This window comes from Chiloscyllium plagiosum, unplaced genomic scaffold (genome assembly GCF_037043375.1).
Source record: "Chiloscyllium plagiosum isolate Xiang-an unplaced genomic scaffold, Cpla_swu_hap1 HiC_scaffold_24, whole genome shotgun sequence".
Classification (NCBI taxonomy): domain Eukaryota; kingdom Metazoa; phylum Chordata; class Chondrichthyes; order Orectolobiformes; family Hemiscylliidae; genus Chiloscyllium; species Chiloscyllium plagiosum.
In genome coordinates, this window is record NW_028270162.1 from 8,617,031 (window position 1) to 8,639,206 (window position 22,176).

The 22,176-nt window shown below is 40.2% G+C and overlaps 1 protein-coding gene across 3 annotated transcripts in view; it reads left to right on the plus strand.

Annotated features, from left to right (window-relative positions):
- ankle2 (ankyrin repeat and LEM domain containing 2) overlaps positions 1-22,176 on the plus strand; it is a 57,036-nt gene that overhangs the window by 23,160 nt on the left and 11,700 nt on the right. For all 3 annotated transcript variants that reach the window (XM_043715430.2, XM_043715432.2, XM_043715433.2), the window contains 8 exons: positions 573-767; positions 1,880-2,073; positions 3,218-3,406; positions 7,104-7,226; positions 7,327-7,393; positions 9,282-9,463; positions 14,365-14,462; positions 17,591-17,769. In XM_043715430.2, coding sequence (XP_043571365.2) covers positions 573-767; positions 1,880-2,073; positions 3,218-3,406; positions 7,104-7,226; positions 7,327-7,393; positions 9,282-9,463; positions 14,365-14,462; positions 17,591-17,769 — 1,227 coding nt within the window. The remainder of the gene's footprint in view (positions 1-572; positions 768-1,879; positions 2,074-3,217; positions 3,407-7,103; positions 7,227-7,326; positions 7,394-9,281; positions 9,464-14,364; positions 14,463-17,590; positions 17,770-22,176) is intronic.

The following is a 22,176-nucleotide window of genomic DNA, read 5'->3' on the forward strand; positions in this document are numbered from 1 at the left end:
TGAGTGCTTCATTCCCACTGTTTGTGGGACAGCGCAAAACGAACTGTCCCTTAATCAGTTGAACATTTTGGAAACTTAAATGGAAGGAGTTGGTACATAGTCATGATTTTGTTCAGGTCAGCTTGTTAATGTTACGGCAGGGTAGCTGAATGATTCTTATGCTGGAAGTTCTCCATGGAGCCAGCAGGTGGCGATTGGGAGCTTAGGCCAGTTAACTACCATTCGTTTATGTCAGAATACTAAGTCCTCCTTTTGGATTTAAAATTTTCTATACTGTTATCTATAATGGCAGGTGGCTATTTATTATGTCATGTGCAAGCAAAATAATAACTACATATAAATATTGTTACTTCTAAATTGGCCTTCATGATAGTATACTTATTAAGATAAATAGCTTAACAATCCCAAAATGGAAAATGCTTCCCTAATCCAATGTCTTTCATCTCAATGGTAGTAAATATGGTTTCAAAGATGTGGCAATATTGGTTGTTGTGACTGGTATTTCCTGTGCAAGAGCATTCACTTGGTGAGTCCCTTTGTTTTGTAATTGTTATTTTTTCCTACCTAAACAGACAAAGTACATGTATATGTGGATAAGAAGGAAGCTCTTCAAGCTGTAAAGTTGATGAAAGGGTCTCGGTTCAAAGCTTTCACAAACAGAGAAGATGCAGAAAAATTTGCCAGAGGGATTTATGACTACTTCCCCTCACCGAGCAAGTCAGCTGCATGTGTATCGCCATTGAAAGCCAATGTGATGTGTAATAGAGGTAAATTGTTGTCAACTAATTTCTTGAGGATTTTGGAAGTTTTGTGCTATCCCTATGACTTCAACATTTTCTTGATTTTTTTCATATTAACAAAACTGGTTTGATAATTTTCTGGAAATAAATACTGTATTGGGGAACTAGTTCCACTGTCCTAACTTTCTTCATAAATCCACAATGAAAGCAAAAAGTGAAATTAAAAGTTTGTAACTTTTCAGATTTTTATACTGGTTTAGGTAGTTACTGATATAGTTTGCAATTTGTATTTCAGTAAATGCTAGTTTGAATATCAATCTCTCTCTTCTCAAGCTGTAGCAAACTATCATTAAACATTATTATTAGACGTATCTGATTTGCACATTGCACATGTGTGATGTGAAGGTGTTAAATCAATTAAAATATTTGCTTACTTTCTCTTGCATGCATACTCACACATTCAATCCCTCCCTTCAAATCTAGCAGCAGATTTATCCTAATTCTCAATTAACTCTTGGTCAAATAGCCAGCAACAGTTACCGCCCAGATTCTCAAATGTAGAACGAGCATGTGGGCACAATACTGGAGGGTTAGTACACCTTGAGGGGCGACATACTGAAACCTTTTGATAATGAATATTGAGATCAAAATACCGTTCAACAGTTGCACTCTACTTGGATAAAAGATTGTTCCCAGTTAGTATTAATTAATTTTTGACAGGTTGGATTCTGATAATGGGGAAATAAAGGTGAATTTATTTATTTTTTTTTGCTTCTCTTGCATATCTTGATTATCCTGATCCTGTTCCTCTTGCAGTGTCTACACGCTGATCATTGCATAAAATTTAGATTGGTCAAAAATGTAATCTCTCCATTTCATTCACTGTTCAAACAAAGGATCAAAATTAAGAATTTTCCTTGTCCTCAGTTATTGCGATATCACTTAAAACCTAACCAAAGAATGCTGAGATAGTATGACCAAATAAATCAACTTCGTATTTTTTAAAAAGCAGTAATGAAAGCTGAGTTTTGCTTCAGCATACGATGGACTAATCTATGAACAGTTTTGTTGCGTACTTTTTTCTCCAATTAAATTCGTATGTTTGTTGAGGTTATTCTGCTTATTTGTATTGTCGGTAGATGGCGCAAGTTCTATGGAAGTAGAAAGCACCAATAGGGAGAGAGCCAACAGTTTCAAAAGCCCACGCTCTCAGGATTTAACATCCAAACTGCGGAAGGCTGTTGAAAAAGGAGACAAGGCCATCTTTCTTGATCTTGTTTGGAGTAATCCACGTTACCTAATTGGATCTGGAGATAACCCTACAGTTCTACAGGTTTGAGGATTTAATGCAGGTTATTCTGTGTTTTTTTTTAATCTTAAAGCATTGACCACTACCACAGTCGAATTTCCTAGTTCAGATACTCTAGGAACTGAGCTTCACCCCCATAAACAAAAACTTCTGAACTTAAGTGAATTAGACATTGGGAAAGGCTTAGAGAAAAAGGTTTGTGCAGTGAATAATGAAAGCACCGTTCTGATATTGTACTGTGTCAGGAATTGAGAATGCAAGTTGCCTGTGTTTCTCAGATACTTGACTTTGGTTTTGTAGGTATTACTGACATTTTATGGTTGATATTTCATTGGGAACTGGTCAAAGCTTGGGTTGGTTTGCTTTGGCCCTTGTGATTCTATATTCCATTCAATGGTTCCTCTATAATACTCACTGGTCCATTACTCTTGACCATGATGGAATGTTTAATTGCATGGTGCACAACAAAAAGTGGAACAAATGTCTTCTGTTAGGGGCTTTGAATTATTGTACACAGTCTTGGATATCACATGCTTATGTCACATCTGTGAGGCTTCAATCCGATCTATCTTACTGACATTTCCTGTTCCTGTTACACACAATATAAGAAGGCTGTACATCATTGCAATGACATTTCACTTGGGTTTTGTATTTGGCTGTAGAGACCTATCTCCAAGAGAGGGCAAACACCAGTTTGTAATTACATACAAAAACAGAAATTGCTGAAGCAACTCAGCAGGTCTGACAGCATCTGTGAGGGAAAGCAGAAATAACATTTTGGGTTCGCTGGAGCAGAAATGTTAACTCTGCTTTCTCTCTATAGATGCTGCCAGACCTGCTGAGTTTCTTCAGCAATTCCTGTTTTTGTTTTGGATTTCTAGCATCTGCAGTTTCTTTTGACTAGTTTGCAATTACATGGACACTACCAAAAAGATGAGGTTTTGTTCTGAAGGGCGGTGTAGGTTGAAAACCAAATTTGTATGAAGTAGTATCAATAGAACTGCTCCAGTCATCCTATACCCGGTTATCCAGTGTATTTTTTGAAATTTTGAAGAAAATCACCTTTTACTGCTTCAGCAAGGGAATTGAGCACAGAACAAGGGAGAAGTGGATTAGAAAATAAAAGTTTCCTCTGTGAAATAAAATACCTTTTGTGTATAAACTGCAGGAAGGATGTCGATATAATGCCATGCATGTTGTTGCTAAAGAAAATCAGCCTCAAATTTGCCAACTTCTATTGGACACATTGGAAAACCCTGAATTTATGCTGCTGATGTATCCAGATGATAATGAAGTTATGCTGCAAAAACGAATCAAATACATAGTTGATCTTTATCTCAATACACCTGATAAAATGGTTGGTATTACATTTTGTTTTGACTTTCAGTGAATATTGATGTGACTTGTGAGTTTAGAAAAGTTTCTAAGTTAACTGTCGCTGCTGTTAATGAAGAATGTTGATTTTTATTTTGTGTAAAACAAAGAGTACAAATGGTCAGCTGTTTGGGTCTGGTTATACAGGGCAAAATGTAGCTTGAATTTCAGGTTGGATTGTAGTGTTTTTATTTTTTTTGTTGAATTGTGCATTTTACTACATTTCCTGTACATCCAGTGTGATCTATCTGAGAATACTGATAAAATCTAACATGAAACTACAAAATCATTTTGGCTTCCACTCTTATTAGACAGCTCTTAAGGCAAAATTTCCTTAGCTCACTGTTTTGTTGCAAATATTTGTATTTTGCATGTATCTGCATTAAAATAACAGATTAGTCATGATTTGTTGAATAGCAGAGCAACCTTTACAGGGCATGTGGTCTACTCAGCCTTTTATTTGTGTTCTATTCATTTACCAGTTATGTGCCTATTCGTTAACCCATTGTACCATTACCTTGAGAGAGAGAATTTCAGAAAGCTATTTTTGCCACGTCGAATTCCATACTCCGTACTATGTACTGCCACATGTGCACACTTGATCTCTTTCCCACTCCATAAGCACCGACTCATCTTATTTCAAAACTCCAGTTGCATTTTGGTTCTTCGTCTCATTCGGTGTCTGAATAAGCAACATTTCCCTTTTCCATTCAGATGTTAAGGAACACAAGCTGCAACAACTCACTGGTATTGAGTCCCCCCTCCTCTTCACTTTTTCACTTTGGAGCAGTTTCTCTTTAAATAAGTTTCACTCTTTCCAATTGGAAGGTCTGATTAGGGGTACACACAAGTCCAAGTTATGTCTGTCACTTTGCAGGCTATGTGGACATTCCTTGTTGCAATCCTACTCAAATGGTGGGCCCTTCCCTCAGCAATTTCTCAGTGATATCATCAGTGCTGCTTCCTTTTTTTTTTGACTGGAATTGGAAAATTAATCAGTTTTGCTTCTAATGTCCATCCTTCTCTCCATTGCATCTGTTCCAATATTGCAGTCCTCCATAGGAGTGCCTCTGACATGTCTTCCTTTTTTCCTCAACTGTGGATTGCCCCAGCCATAATTGAAAGCCACGTCCAACCAATTTCTTATACTTCTACTCTCATCATTTCCCCTCCATCCCAGAACAACAACAAAGTTCTCCTCACCCTTCACTTTCCACCCTGCCAACCTCTGTAAAGGCTTACCCTCTGCCATCTCTAGCAAGATGCCACCACGAAACACATCATCCCCTCCCACGTCAGCATTCCACAAGGACTATTCCTCCATGTCACCATGGTCCTCTCCTTCCAACATTTCCTCACACCACATTCCCATGCAATTTGCAGAAGGTGTAACACTTTCCCTTATCCTGTAAGCACCCTTGAGGCAGCAGTTTACTTCCACATCTTTCAATCTAATACAATGTAGTTGCTGCTCACAGTGAGCTTTCCTCTAAATTGTCAAGACCAAACACAAACTGGGTGACTACTTAAAGGAATACCTCAGCTTTCTCTTTAAGATCAATCTCAACCTTGCAGTACCTTGCTATTTCAATACATCATAATATAGTCAGAGGTGCAGCAAAGCCTAATGAAAGCTGAGAGAACAGTATTCTTTTTCTGCTTAGCACTTTAAAGCCTTCAGGGCTCAACATTGAGTTTAAGAAGTTAAGAGCAGGCACTCCCCATCATTTTGACACCCCATACCCCACCAGTTTTTTTTAACGTACATGTTCTCGGCAAAGCTGATCTACTTTGGACTTTTCGCACTTACCATTAATGCCTATTTTGTGTATATGTATATAAATAAAATATATCTTACCTGTACTCCCATTAGCACACTCCTTTTGTCTTTTGCTTTGTAAGCTCTCACCGTTTGTTTCACTCTCTCCTCATTGCCCTTTGTCAACTGCATAAAAACTATCATTTTACCAACTCCTTCAGCTCTGTAGAAGAGTCAAGTTGAAATCAAAATGTTAAATTTGTTTCTATCCCCAGAGATGCTGCCAGACTTGCTGAGGTTCTCCAGTTTTGATTTTCATTTGTGTCACGTCATCACATTTTAGCTTCTTTCTATGTTTCATGTCCCAGTTATTGCTATAGATGGAAAATCAGACTCCAGCACCAAAGCCTGAGAATGGCTTATGCCCGAATCGTCGATTCTCCTGTTCCCCAGATGCTGCCTGACCTGCTGCGCTTTTCCAGCAACACATTTTCAGCTCTGATCTCCAGCATCTGCAGACCTCACTTTCTCCTGTGTCAGATACTCTGATATTATCTAGTTGCCCCTGAATTTTGAAATTTCCATGAAAAATCGCCCTTTAACTATTGGAAAAAGCTACCTAAATCTTTATCACTATCTACATTTAAATGACACAAATCTAATATTGTTGAAATTTCAATGTTTTAAAAAAGGTTGTCTTTCTAAATCCCTAAGTTAGTTGGAGGTCATTTACATTTAAGTTATTTTCCCATGATTGTAACAGTTATGCTAGAGCGAAACACCACCTCCCAGGATTGCAGCATCATGCTCACAAGCAGTTAGCCTGCACAACAGCCAATATGTTCACATCAGTGGCTGTCAGCGAACTATTTGTGTATCATCAAGCTTGATGCTATCTACTAAAATTTGTGTTTACATGGTACCCTTAATATAATAAAATTGTCAACATCACATACACATTCCAATAGAGGCTATGAGATAAAGAGTAGAAGAACTTAAGTCTAAGGGTATTGAGTTGTATTGTACTACCAACAACATTCAAAGCATATCTAAGATGGGAAAGTTGTCTTGGCCGTTTCCCTGCTACTGAACTCAGTGTCCTCTCCTTTCACATTCGTCTATCGATATGCATCTATTATCTAGAGATTGACTGTAATTATCACACAAGGCTCACTTCGACTGGGCAGCATGGTGGCTCGGTGGTTAGCACTGCTGCCTCACAGCGCCAGGAACCCGGGTTCGATTCCACACAGACATTCTCCCTTTGTCTGCTTGGGTTTCCTCCAGGTTCTCTGGTTTCCTCCCACAATGCAAAAATCTGCAGGTCAAGTGAATTGGTCATGCTAAATTGCCCACTGTGTTAGGTGCATTAGTCAGGGGTAAATATAGGGGAGGGGAATGGGTCTGGGTGGGTTTCTCTTAGGAGGGTTGGTGTGGACTTGTTGGGCCAAATGGCCTGTTTCCGTACTGTGGGGAATCTTGAATAAAATCCCTCAGCTTCACGTACTTAACCACTGAGAGACAAAAAAAAAAATTCTTGGAAGTATTGTCCCTTCCATGTCTCTCCTTTCTGACCTGGAAATACATCGCTGTGTTCTGCTCATGTTTGGGATTCATATAATCTTTGGAGCACTGGAGTCATAAGGACTGAAACAGCTGAGAGGCTGTACGACTAGGTTTCCATTGCAGCTTGGAATGGATTATTAATACAGTTTTGTCAGCATGATTAATACCTTCCAGCTAATGGGTGTGTAGGAGAGCATATATTCATCTTTCAAGGGAGAATTCATATAAATCCTTGTTTACTGTGTAATTTGGAGTCTGAAATCGAATTGGTCTGCTATGTTTGGTTCAAAATTTTATATTTAGAAAACATTTAATTCACCAAAGCCCCTTCTAAAATCGATTACTTTATTTTCAGGGTTTTGACACCCCATTACATTTTGCCTGTAAGTTTGGACATGCTGAGGTGGTTAATGTGTTATGCTCACATCCTGATATCAGCAAATTTGCAAAGAACAAGTGTGGCCAAACTCCTGTGGAGGTAAGGTTTCATTATCTGTTTTTTTTTCCCATAACTTATGTTAAATTAAAGTTTCTTTCATGAACAGAATAAATATGGTTGCATTTTTTTCATTCCCCAGGTTATCTGTGAAAGGAGTAAAAATAAATCTGAAGAACTAAAGGAAAAGATCCGAGAGTTTTTACAAGGTCAGTCACTCTAAGACTAAGGATTTAATAAAATGCATGCTATGCCCGTGCACAGTTTGTTTCTTTTGAGGGGCTTTCTATTGCTGAACACCTTTTGATCAAATGTCTGGCTGGTATGAGGAAATGGCTCATTAAAATTGTTGGAGGTGTTATGGGAGGTTTGCAAGGCCAGTCGTCATTGGTACAGCAGGAGTAATGGCAACACAAAATGGCAACATACCATGACACTACTAAAATATTGTTTTCTAACAGTAATTAGATTAGATTAGATTACTTACAGTGTGGAAACAGGCCCTTCAGCCCAACAAGTCCACACCGACCCGCTGAAGCGTAACCCACCCATGCCCCTACATTTACCCCTTACCTAACACTACGGACAATTTAGCACAGCCAATTCACCTGACCTGCACATCTTTTGGAGTGTGGGAGGAAACCGGAGCACCCGGAGGAAACCCACGCAGACACGGGGAGAACGTGCAAACTCCACACAGTTAGTCGCCTGAGGCAGGAATTGAACCCGGGTCTCTGGCGCTGTGAGGCAACAGTGCTAACCACTGTGCCACCATGCCGCCCACAAATGTAGATACTTCTGACTATATTTGCAAATAGACAGCCAGGGAAGGCACATTATAATTTGGACTTATTTAACTTAAGTTCTGAAAGCATTTAAGTTTACTTCTCTTATATGTATATGACGTTTTATATCTTTACTGCATGCAAGTGTATTAGCCCTGTTAGCTTGGCAGTGTTTGTATAGGTTGCAGTGTGTATTAAAGTGTTTAAGTAGTTCATTTGGTTTTGGTCACAAGTTTGCTAAGAGAAAGGGGGAAATAAAGGGATAATTTTCAACCTACAACTGAAGTGGCTTGTCTGCTACTGAGCGAGCCTATGATTTTACTCCGTTCATTTTTCCTTCAATAGAATCATGCCTGATGGCCTGAAAATTGGATCAGGCCAAGAAACTTGTATCTTTAGAGAGTCTCTGTTGGTACTTTGTCCCTCCCATTTCTGCTTATACGTAGTATTTGTAGCAGAATGGGGCAAAAAATAATCCTTGTTCCGTATTACCTTCTATGAATGTCCTTCTACTACTCTAATTCCTCCCTTTCAGAAGATTGACAAAAAATTTTGTCTAAAACCCTGTTTCGCTAGACGCAATGCACGGGATGTACCTTATTGCAAATAACTGATAGTTGTGATCTTGTGGTTAGACCAGCAGGCATAGGAACTCACAACAAATGGTGTACATTACCTAGTTGTAATGGTGTATCTCCAGAAGATGGTGCTAATTCTGCACATTCTACCTTGAACTCATCTAAGCTTTGCAAGAATAGTTTGTGAAAATAATATAATAATATGCATGGTTAGCACTGCTGCCTTTCAGCGCCAGGGGCTCAGGTTTGATTCCAGCCTTGGGAGACTATGTGGAGTTTGCACATTCTCCCTGTGTCTGCCTGGGTTTCCTCCCACAATCCAAAGATGTGCAGGTCAGGTGAATTGGCCATGCTAAATTGCCCACAGTATTATGTACATTAGCCAGGGGTAAATGTAGGAGAATGGGTCTGAATGGGTTACTCTTCAGAGGGTCTGTGTTGACTTGTTGGGCTGAAGGGCCTGTAGGGAATCTAATCTAATCAAACTCTCATTATGTGGAACTGTTTTCTTACTAGCTTTATAACATAATGTAATTGCTGCCTAAAGGTTTTTATGATTTGGAAGTTAACATCAAGACCATAATTCATGCACATACTTCTAATCTGTTTCCTAATTTGCTTTAATATTGGTTTTCTTACACCTCTATAACTTGTTGTCTTGTTCTGTTGTAGGATTTTTGGTTATAAGTACAAATAGTTGATATTCAAATTGAACTGACAATATTCTGTTTCAGATCGATACTATGTACCATTGCTAAGAGATATTGACAACTCCTGTCCACCCATAATTGGTTCTCCCTGGTCACCTGATCAGTCATCTGAGCAGCATTGCACATCTTTATCCAGGCACACTGGGAATCCCAAGGATCCAGTTATGGAAGTTAGAGCATTTGCAGGACCCATGCCTTCATCCAAGGTAACAGTTCCTCTTTTTAAAACTGAATCTCTGTCATTAAAATACATGATAATTGAATAAAGTGAGTAAGTATATTGTAGCTGTTCTGATGGTGCATGTATGTTAGAATATTATCCTTAAAATTGTCTTGTAAACATGTGCAAACTCTTGGGCTTAAATAGATCTATAATTATCTTTTTTTGTAAAAATTATTCTTGCAACTCATGAGATATCTACTAAGTAAGCAGTTGTTGTGCTCATTGGTCATTGTTAATTATCTTGCATATATTATCCTGATTATTGGTTCATTCATTGTAGGGCAGAGAGTATGGAAAGAATTAGGAATCTAAGTTCCGGTACAGCCATAAGGGGACACCACTGAAAAGGTGGGGTAGTCAACACAGGACTGAGTGTGTTGTTCTGAAGGGTGTGCAGTTGATGAAACAAGGTAAATAAGCTTGTAGCACTGATTGAAATTGGTGATTGCAATGTAGTTGGCATCAGGGACATGGTTGGACTAAATATCCAAGGATATATGTTGTACTGAGAGGACAGGCAGAAGGGTTGGGGTTACCTTGTAAGTAAGAAATTAAATCAATAGCAAGAAGCTGTATAGGATCTATATAAGGATACAGCATCTGTGTAGGTAGAGTTAAGGAACTGCAAACGATAAAAGATCCTGTGGGAGTTATATACAGGCCACTTAGCAGTAGTCAGAATGTAGGAATGAAAATAAATCAGGAGATAGTAAAGGCATGCAAGGAAGGCAATATTACAGTAATCATGGGGACATCAATATGCAGGTGGACTGGGAAAGCCAGGTTAGTAGCAGAGCCAAAGAAAAGGAATTTGTGGAATGTCGACACCATGCATTTTTTGGGACCAGCTTGTGGTCGAGACGGCTAGAGAATAGGCAGTTCTGGATTTGGTGATGTGTAATGAGGCAGACTTGATTAGGAAATTTAAGGTGAAGGAACCCCAGGGCCACAACATGATAGAATTCACCTTATAGTTTGAGAGGGAGAGGGTTTGAACCTGATGTAACCGTGTTAGAATTGAGTGAAAAGTAACTGCAAAGACATGAGCAAGCAACTGGCCAGAGTTGTTTGGGAGGGGAGCAAGAGTCGTCATTGGGACTGCTGAAAAATGAGGATGGAGAATTAGTAATGGGGAATCAAAGAATGGCGGAGGAACGCCCCCACTCCTGACTACTGTACATAATGTGGGATCGTGTTCAAATAACGAACAAAATCAGTGAGTGGCGAAAATAGCCTTTTTTATTCAGCAACCGCAAGTAGCACAAGTTGAAAGTGGCAATAGAATCCTGAAATGCAGTAATTATACTAGCCTTTTTATACACATTTCTTACATATATTAAAATTCCATTACTATGGTGTTACATTGTTTTATCTATAGTACATAAAAGTTTGAGGGATTTCTGTCGTAGGAAACAGGAGCCGGGTTAAAACGTGTGCTTAGTGTCTGTCTGGTCTGCTTGCATAATTGAGAGGTGTTAGTCTTTTGTCTTTTAAGATAGTAAACATTAGTAAAAAATACTAAGTCTATATGATCGAAATAAGTTAGAAATTGTACCTGCACTTATTAAAAGAATAAAGGTTACTACAGCTGGTTTGTGAGATTTGTTTACTATTTGTCGGTGTGAGCTTCATTCATTCAAGCAATTTCATACAAGCACTCTTTTGACAGTTAGTTTCTTAAAGGGATAATGGACTGGTTAAAAGTTATTTAACAAGTGCATACTAATTGGAGAAACTGTTTGATGTTCTGTAATCTATTCAGGTCCGGGAGATGGTTGGTAATGACTGATTAATATTGTAATGTTTCATGGACACTACATGGGGATGGTATTGTTTACAATATTGACACCTATGCAGAGGTAGCTTTTGATGTAGAAATATGCCTGATAAGTGTTTAAAGTGACTGGGTTGAAAGGGGTGTTTTAATTTTAGTCTACATTGTAATAGTACAATATCATACAAAATGCGGTTTTATGAATGAATGAACGAAACTTAGATTAGATTAGATTCCCTACAGTGTGGAAACAGGCCCTTCGACCCAACAAGTCCACACCGACCCTCCAAAAAGCAACCTACCCATTCCCCTATGCGTTATAGTAAACGGCAGGTTAGTAAAGGGTTATGAATGAATGAACGGGAACCTGGTATTAATAAATATAGTGGGTGAGTGACTTAGTAAAGATAATCTAAGTCGCAATATCTTTCAACTCTCATCAGTTTGGGATACTGTTGAAAGGATAGTCTCTTGAAGGAAAATAGAAGAGACAGTCAGATCTTGGGCACTAAGAATGAATCTTTTGTTAGGTGGGATTTGACAAAATTTAAAAGTAATTGTTATAGGGGACACTCCTGTCAAGGGCACAGACAGGAGATATTGCAGCAGTGAATGTGAATCTAGGATAGAATGGAATCCTACAGTGTGGAAACAGGCCACTTGGCCCAACAAGTCCGCACCAACACTCCGAAGTGTATCCCACCCAGACCCATTTCCCTACCCTATTACTCTATGTTCCCCCCAGACTAATGCACCTAACCTACACATCCCAGTTTAGCATGGCCAATTTACCTTAAACTGCACATCTTTGGACTGTGGGAGGAAATCTGAGCACCTAGAGGAAATCCATGCAGACACAGGGAGAATGTGCGAACTCCACACAGATGTTCACCCATGGTTAGAGTGGATCCCTGGTGCTTTGAAGCAGCAGTGCCACTCGTGGTATGTTGCTTTACTGGTGCCAGGATTAAGAATGTATTAAAACATTTGAAGCCTCTTGTTAAAGGGGAAAATGAGAAACCGGAGGTTATTGTACACATTAGTAGGTATGGCATAATTAGGGAAAAGATTAAGGCTTTGCAGAGTCAATATAAGAAGTTAGGTAGAAGATTAAAAAATCAGAACCTCAAGAGTAGTAATCTGTAGTTTACTGCCGGTGCTTAGCTCAAATGAGGTAAAGAATAAAATGAATGGGTGAAGAGGTGGTGTAGTGTAGAGGTGGTGTAGTGTTCAAAGGTTCAGGTTATTGGATCATTGGGAACTCTTCTGGGGCAGAAAAGATCTGTTCAAAAAAGATGGGTTTACCTGTAATAGTAAGGGACAAATGTCCTAGAGGGAAGATTATGGACCAGTTAGCTTAACTTCCATAGTTGGGGAAAATACTTGAGTCTGTTATCAAGGAAGAAATAGCAAGGCATCTATATTGAAATTGTCCCATTGGGCAGATGCAGCATGGGCTCATGAAGGGAAGGTCATGCCTAACTAATCTACTGGAAAACATTACAAGCATGGGGACCCAGGGGTGTCTATGTAGATGTGGTGTATCTAGATTTCCAAAAGGTATTTGAGAAGGTGCCACACAAAAGCTGTTGCATAAGATAAAGATGCACGATGTTACAGGCAATGGATGGAAGATTGGCTAACAGGAAGCATACGTAGATGATTTGAAGATGGGGACCACGTGTAGAGTGTCAAAGTTTGTGGATGACACTAAGATAAGTGGTAGAGCAAAGTGTGCAGAGGACTGTGAAACTTTGCAAAGGGACACAGATAGTTTAAGTAAGTGGGGAGAGGTCTGGCAGTTGGAGTACAATGTTAATAAATGTGAAGTCATCCAATTTGGTAGGAAAAACAATAACAAGGACTATTACTTGAATGGTAAAAAGAAATTGCAGCATGATGCTATGGAGAGGAACTTGGGTGTCCTTGTGCATGCATCACAGAAGGTTGGTTTGCAGGTGCAACAGGTAATTAAGAAGGCAAATGGAATTTTGTCATTCATTGATAGAGGGATTGAGTTTAAAAGCTGTAGCAGCTGTATAGGTTGCTGGTGAGGCCACAGTTGGTATACTGCATGCATGCAGGTTGATCTCCTTACTTGAGAAAGGATGTATGGCATTAGAAGAGTGTAGAGGAGGTTCACTAGGTTGATTCCAGAGTTGAAGGGATCTGCTTATAAGGAGAGACTAAGTAGACTGGGATTATGTTCATTGGAATTTAGAAGAATGAGGGGCATTTTCATAGAATCATAGAATCTCTACAGTATGGAAACAGGCCCTTTGGCCCAACAAGTCCACACCGACCCTCTGAAGAGTAACCCACCCAAACCCATTCCCCTACACTATTATCCTATGTTTACCCCTAATTAATGTACCTAACCTACGCATCCCTGGACACTATATTGTTAACATGGTCAATTCACCTAACCTGCACATCTTTGGATTGTGGGAGGAAACTGAGCTCCCAGAGGAAACCCACACAGATTTGGGGAGAATGAGCAAACTCCACACAAGGTCGCCCGAGGCTGGAATTGATCCCGGGCTCCTGATGCTATGAGGAAGCAGTGCTAACCACTGAGCCACCTTATAGAAATATATGAAATCATGAAGGGAATAGAAGTAGAGAGGCTGTTTCCACTGGCAGGTGAAACTAGGACAAGAATGCATAGCCTCAAAATAAGGGACCAGGCAGCAACAGGAGGTGAAGAAGTCGACGTTTAAGGTGTAACCCTCCTTCAGGGCAAAATTTTATGGGGAGCAGTTTTAAGACTAAATTGAGAAGGAGCTTCTTCACCCAGAGGGTTGTGAATCTACGGAATTCGCTGCCCAGTGAAGTAGTTGAGCCTTCCTCAATAAATACTTTTAAAGCTGAGAGAGAATTTTTTGAACAGTAAAGGAATAAAGGGTTATGGTGAGAGGATGGATAAGTGGAGCTGAGGTGACATGATCTTATTGAATGGCAGGGCAGGCTTGAAGGGCCAAATGGCCTACTGCTGCTCTTAGTTCTTATGTTCCTATTTATATAGCACCAATGTTTTTCATGATTTTTTTTTCCTTAGAACAGATACAGTTTGTTTATACTGTTGTCGTTCTTTTCTTGTTTCAATTCAGGCAGAGGAATTTCGGAGAGTATGGAAAACTCCATCTCGAGAGAGAGCAAATGAATTTAAAAAGGCAGATGCTGAGCGAGGCTATGAGAGAGTTGGAAGGTAAGGACACCAAATCGCAATCTACAACTTCCTCTCCTTCTAAATATGAAAATGAGGACGTGAATAGTTTATCCTGTGCAGACATAGTCTAACTATATTGGCTGTCGGTTAGCTCAATTGCTTGGACGGCTGGTTGGTAACAAGAGTAATGCCAACAGTTTGGATTCATTTCCTTTATCAGCTGAGATTACCAAGTCGATGCCACCTTCTCAATTTTGCTCCTCACCTGAGATGTGGTGACCTTTGTTAACTACCACCAGTTGTGTGTGTCTAATGAGAGAGAAACCCTGTCACCCTCTGGGCTTATTGGAAACTTTTATATTTATATATGCTATAAATACCTCTGCTAAATAGAAAACAATCACTCTTCACTGCAGAGATTTTCAAGCAACATTTTAAGTATCAATTTGAAAGTGCTGACATTCTCCCAAGCTGTCTACCTAATGTATCCAAGCTTACAGCTCTGAAGGACCTATGATTAATTGACAGCTTATGCTGACTTAGTTGACCTCCGTTTGAGTGTTTCTTGAGTCAGTAAGGGATAGTTTCCACCAATGCCCTCTACCTGATTGACTTCATGTGAGAATTTACACATCTGTGAGCATCACTTTAAATACTATTATATCCACTCAAGTGAGGAGATTAAAACTGTATACAGTACTCCAGATGTGGTCTGAATGGGTCATGTTTCCTTGACAGTTGAAAAGTGCACCGAGAGCTCCTGTTTGAATTACTTAACCACTGTTAATATCCATTAAGAGTTGTGCTATCAGAGAGAAAAAGAAAGAAACTAGATAATAACGTCCAGTTTATTAAACCGTTCAAAGGTCACAGTGAATATAAAGTTATACACGTGTTAATTCAACAAAGAAATAAACCATTCTAACTGGAGGTTATTGAGACTAACATCTTGCATCAGGGAAAATGATTATTAAGGGGTTTGTAGTGGAGCACTTAGAAATTATTAATGCACTTAGGCAGAATGTGTAGAGATAACATTGTAATGGATAGAGGATTAGTTGGCTAATAGGAAGCAAAGGGTAGGAATAAATGGGTTGTTTGAAGATTAGCAAGGTGTAACTACTGGAGTGCCACAGGGATCAATGCAGGGGCCTCAACTATTTACAATTTGTATAAATAACTTGGATGAAGAGACTGAAGTTTTAGTTGCTAAATTTGATTTGATGATGAAAGAGGAGTAGGAAAGTAAATTGTGTGGAGGATATAAAACCTATAAAGGGATATAGCTAGGTGCAGTGGGCAAAAAAATGGTAGATGGAATATAATGTGGGAAAATGTGAACTTGTCCAGTTTGACAGGAGGAATAGGAAAAGCAGCATGTTATTTTGGTGAAGAAAAATTGCAAACCTTTATGGTACAGAAGATCTGTGCGTCCTGCTACATGAATCATAAAAAAAGTATAGAGATTAAGCAAGTGTTGACGAAGGCAAATAGACTGTTGCCATTTTATTGCTGGAAGTATGGAATATTAAAGAAGGGAAGTTTGGTGACAGTTTCATAGGATTTTGTTCAGACCACATTTGGAGTACTGTGTACAGTTTTAATCTCCTCACTTGAGTGGATATAATAGCATTTGAAGGCTGACATGGCTGAATTCTGGGATGAAAGGCTAGTCTAATTGGTAAAGGGTGGACAAATTGGACTGGTATCTATCTCAGTTTAAAAAAATATAAGAGTTTATGTTATTGAAACTTTCAAACTCCTGAGGAGCCTAAACAGGGTAGATGCTGGGAGGATATTCTCTCCTTTGTAAGAGAGAAAAGAACCAGGAGACACATTTAAAAATGAAGGGTCTCCCATTTCAGTTGGAGATGTGGCAATATTTCATCTGTGGAGTTTTCTCCTTGACATCAATGTAGACATTCCTGACGAAGGGCTTTTGCCCGAAACGTCAATTTCGCTGCTCCTTGGATGCTGCCTGAACTGCTGTGCTCTTCCAGCACCACTAATCCAGAATCCGGTTTCCAGCATCTGCAGTCATTGTTTTTACCACATCAATGTAGACAGATTGATTAAATGTTTTTAACGATGAGTTGGGCAGAATCTTGATGTAAAAGTCTGTCAGAAGGCATGTGGATAGATAGGAAAGTGGAGTAGAGGCAACAATCCGATCTGCCTCATGTCAAACATTGGAACAGTTTGAGGGGCTGAGTGGCCTTGCTTTTCTGTTAGGCATGTTAAAAATTGAATAGTTAACATGATTGCACTTAGATATTTTTAGGCGCTCCCTAGTGAGGAGAAGGAATCACTTCATTTAATAGGTGAATCGTTCTTTGGTAGTGGAATTGTAGATAGGCAGGATGGTGAAGAAGGCATTTGGCACGCTTGCCTTCATTGGTCAGAACATGAGTATAGGAATGTTATGTTGTAGTTGTACAGGACATTGGTGAGACCACTTTTAGAATATAGTGTATGATTCCGGTCGCCCCTCTATTGGAAAGATGTTGTTAAACTTGAAAGAGTGCAGAAAATATTTACATGGATGTTGTTGGGACTGGAGGGTTTGAGTTATAGGAAGAAGCTGAATAGGCTGTGGCTTTTTTCCCTGGAACAATGGAAACGGAGGGGTGACCTTTTAGAGGTTTATAAAACCTTGAGGGGCATGGATAGGGTGAACATCTCAGTCTTTTCTCATGGGTGGGGATGTCCAAACTAGAGGGCATAGGTTTGAGGTGAAAGAGGAAAGATTGAAAAAGGATCTGAGGGGTGTGTAACTTTTTCACGCAGAGGGTGGTCCAGTTATGGAATGAGCTGGTGGTGAAGACTGGTACAATTACAACTTTTAAAAGGCATTTGGATGTGAAATAGAATAAGAAAGGTTTATAGGGATGTGGGCCAAATGCTGGCAAATGGGACTAGGTCAGATTGGGATGTCTGCTCAATGCAAGTTGGATAGAAGGATCTGTTTCCATGCCACATGGCTCTTGCCCGATAATTTGTGCGTTCTGAATTTCACTTTTTTAATAATTTATTCAGCCGGTAGTAATGCTTGCATTAATTTCACCTAGAGGAAAAAACAAGCAAATGCTTTACCAAGAAGACTTTTAAATCTTTCAAGTGGGCTTTTAATAAGTAACGGTGTAATGTAGTAATAACTTTCATTTCAGGGATTTGGCTCATGAAATGGGACACCCATGGGCTGAGTACTGGGAGTTTCTTGGCTGTTTTATTGATCTTGCGGCACCAGAAGCAATTAGAAAAATAGAAGACTATCTGAGTAAAAAAGCTGAACAGAAAGGTGGAGACATCCATATCTGCAATAAATTCAGAAGTCCTCCACCAACTGGTAAGTGTAAAAGTAAATAAGAATCATGGGAATTATAGCACAATACCAGTTCTTCCACATGAACTATATACCCCCAATTAGAGTAGACCAGTACATTAGCTGCATGATGTTAATTGAGAATCCAGATTTTATTAATTGCACTAGACGCCATGGAAACCGCAAAACTACTGTATTTCAGTTCCCCTACCTGCATAATGTGAATAACAGTTTGAGGCCAACTGAGGGAAGCAAGCAGAATCAATAACCAGCTGTTTGAACAGAGTCTGTCTCAGCCAGGGGACAGCAGCATCCAACCGCATAGTGAATGAAGAGCTGGGGTAGAGTGTGCTGTTTCCCTGGAGAGTCAACGTTCTCAGCAGTCACTCTGAAGTCATACTGGTCACAAATGTTGGCCTACTCCTGTTCATATGTTACAGTCTGGAAGCTGCAGTAAGGTGGTTGTGCATTTCAAGGCAGAATTCCAAACTTAGTTAAAGGAAAGATTGCAAATATTTGCACCATTAAATAAATGTATATAGCTGAAATGCACTGACCATTTTGTGTTTGTTTTGCTTACTGAAATCTGCCTCACCATCACCACCCTTATAGCTTGGTGAGCTATATGTACTGGCTCACTTTGTCTAACCTTGCTATCTTTAATCTTTTATATTTTTCCTTTTCCAATCACGATGACTCAGTGGATAGCACTGCATTGGGTTCAATTCCAGGCTCTGATGACTGTCTGTGTGGGGTTCCTCTGGGTGCTCCAGTTTCCTCCCACAGTCCAAAGATGTGCAATTTAGGTCTATTAGCCATGCTAAATCGTCCATAGTGTTCAGGGATGTGCAAGTTAGGTGGGTTAGCCATGGGAAATGCAGGATGACAGGGATGCGGTAGGGCAGGTGAGTCTGGCTGGAATCTCTGCGGAGGGTTGATATGGATTTGATGGGCCGAATGGCCTGCTTCTGTATTGTAAGGATTCTACATTATGTAATCTTGACTGCATTAGTCATTCTTATAGCTTCCTGTGTGAAAACATTGCTTCCAATAATAACCTGCTTCTCATTATCTCATAAGCCAGATGAAAATAACCTTTCCTCTGTTATACCAGCTATTTAAGATTTATTGTGAGACCTCTGTAAGGTCTTTAACTTTCTTCATTCAAATGAAAAGTTTAAAAGCAACATTTAATTGAGATTTGCATATTTCATTATTTTTATCAGGCTTTTTGTGCATTTATATCGGGGTCTATCAATGCAAATTCCATCAAACCAAACAAGAATTGGTTTCCTGTTTCAATTCTCTTTAAGAAGTAGCATAGTGGCTCATTTAGCACTGCTGCCTCACAGCGTCAGGGACCCATGTTCAATTCCAACCATAGGCAACTGTCTGTGTGGAGTTGGCACGTTCCCTCTGTGTCTGCAAGGGCTTCCTCCGGGTGCTCCAGTCTCCTCCCACAGTCCAATAATGTGCAGGTTAGGTGGATTGGCCAAGCTAAATTGATTTAATTTATTTATTGTCATGTGTACCTAAGTACAGTGAAAAGCTTTATCTATGAGCAGTGCAGGCAGATCATAGTAATCAAGGACATAGATTATTGGGTGAGGAAAAATATGTAGAGGCATACAGGTTGTGTTGCACAGGGTATGTATGCTAGGCGAGATCAACATTAGCAAGATCAGCATTATTTGAAGTTAGAGAATCCATTCATCAGTCTAATAACAGGAAAGAAGCTGTTCTTGAACCTGCTAGTGCATGTGTTCAAGCCTCTATTTTCTGCCTGATGGAAGAGGTTATAGGAGAGCATTGCGGAGTTGCGATGGATTGTTGGTGATGTAGGCAGCCTTTTCGTGGTAACAGGCCATGTAAAAGGAGTCAATGGTTGGAAGATTGGCTTCTGTGATGGTCTTGGCTGTGCACACCACCCTCTATAGTTTCTTATGATTCTGGGCAGAGTGGTTGCCATGCCAGACCAATATGCACCCTGATAGTATGCTGTCAGTGGTGCATCTGTAGAAGTTGGGGAGGATCCTTACGGACATGCCAAATTTCCTGAGCCCCCTGAGGAAGAAGAAGCATTTTTATACCTTCTTGACCATCGCATCTGTGTGGGAAGTCCAGGACAGGTGGTTGGTTGTTGTCATTCCCAGGAACCTGACGCTGTCCACCCTGTTAACCTCGGCTCCGTTGATGTAGATGGGGCCGTGTTTTCCTCCTTTCTTTCTGAAGTCAGTGATCATTTCTTCAGTTTTGCCAATGTTGTGAGAGAGAGGTTATTCTCATTGCACCACATCACCAGCCCTCTATCTCCTTTCTGTATTCTGACTCATTGTTTGATATCTGTCCTACCATGGAGGTGCTGTTAGCAAACTTGTAGATGGTGTTTGTTTGGAATTTGGCAACACAGTCAGTGTATAAGGTAGGGAGCTGAGTACGATCCTTGGGGGGGCACTCCAGTGTTGAGTGTTATCATGGAAGACATGCAGTTGTGTTGCTTCACCTAATACGGTCTGTGGGTTAGAAAGTTGAGGATCCAGTTGCAGAGGGTGGAGCTGAGACCTTGGTCATGGAGTTTTGAGATCAGTCTGGAGGGGATAATGGTGTTGACTACAGCTCCACTTTCAATGAACAGGAGCCTGATGAAGGTATCCTGTTGTCTAGCATGTTCTAGGGATGCGTTCAGGGCTAGGGAAATGGTAAGTTTATTGTAAGGTTGGTAGACAAATTGTAGGTGATTTGAGCAGGCTGAGAGACTAAGAGTTGATATGGACCATGACCAGCTTCTCGTAGCACTTCATGATAATGGACGTCAGAGCCACTGGGCAATAGTCATTAAGGCACGTTGTATATGCTTTCTTAGGTACTGGGATGTAATGGTCTTCTTGAAGCAGGTGGCGACTTGTGCTTATGAGGAAGAGGTTGAAGATGTCAGTGAATACCTCTGTCAGTTAGTTTGCACAGGATCTGAATGCTCATTCAGGCCTGTCGCTTTCCTTGGGTTGACTCCCAGGAAGACAGTCAGCAGCGGTGACAGTGGGCACAGGTACGTCTGGGGCTGTTGGGCAGGTGCCATTACACTGCTGGCATTCTTATTGAACGGAACATAGAAAGCAGAGAGGGATGTGTCTTTGTCTGCTATCTTGCTCTGCTTCATTTTGTATCCCATTATGTTGTTCAGGCCTTGCCACAGGCAGCGGAAATCTGTTTGGCTGGTTTGGCCCTCCAACTTGGACTCGTACTGCCTCTTGGCATCCCTGATGGTTTTGCAGATGTCATATCTGAACGTCTTGTATAGGTCTGGGTGGCCTGACTTGAAGGCTGCATGCGTGGTCTTCAGTAGGGGGTGGATTTCCTGGTTCTTCCCAGGTTTCTGGTTGGGGATTGCTTGGTTTGACTTCTTTGGCATGCAATTCTCTACTCATTTGCGAATGAAGACTGTGACAGTGGTGATGTACTGATCTAGGGTTTTTGCTGAGTACTTTAAAATGGTCCAGTCCATCAATTCCAAGCAGTCCCAGAGACTGTCTTCTGCTGCCTCTGGTCAGCATGTACTACTTTTTGTAAAGGGTCATCCCGTTTCAGCTTCTGCTTGTAAGCTAGGAGGAGGAACACAGCACTGTGATTTGATTTTCTGAAATGTGGGCTGGGGATGGAGAAGTTGGTCTCTTTGGTTGTGCCGCAGTGGTCCAGCATGTTCTATCTTCTGGTGGGGCAGGAGATGTGTTGGTGGTACTTTGGTAGCACCCTCATGAGGTTGGCCAGAGTGTTCAGGGATATGTCAGCTAGATGGATTAGCCATTGGAAATGCAGGATTACAAGAATAGAATAGGGACGTGGGTGTGGGTGGGATGCTGTTTAGAGAATTAGTGTGGACTCGATGGGCAGAATGACCAGCTTGTTCACTGTAGGGATTCTATGATTCTAAGCTGCTGGCCATGTTAAAGAATAACGCAGAGGTTGCTACTTTCAAATCCATACAATTTTTAATTTTCAACATTTATACATAGTTAAAGCAAATAACAAAAGTGAGCTGCTGTGCTGTAGTGTAAAGAAACAAATCCAGCAGCTACAAGCTGCAAACATTTATTTTTTTCTTATGCAGCAGTAGCTGTTTGTAAACTTTCAGAGGGACTTGCAGATACTGGCAGTGGAGTTGGAGCATTAACATTGGATGAGATTCTAATCTCGTCCTAGTCTGAGGTGAAGAGTGTTAATCTTCTTTAGTCATAACTCCTTATAATTTATATAATAAAAACCAGCCCAAAATATCTGATCATTTATCAGCTACACACCAGCTCTTCCCACTTGTCTTGTCTCATCCTATCAACATTTCTTCTGCTCCTTTCTCCCTCAACTATTTGCCTTCCCCCAAAGATACCCAAGTTATTCACCTCAATCATTTCATGTTGTTAAGAGTTTCCCATTCTT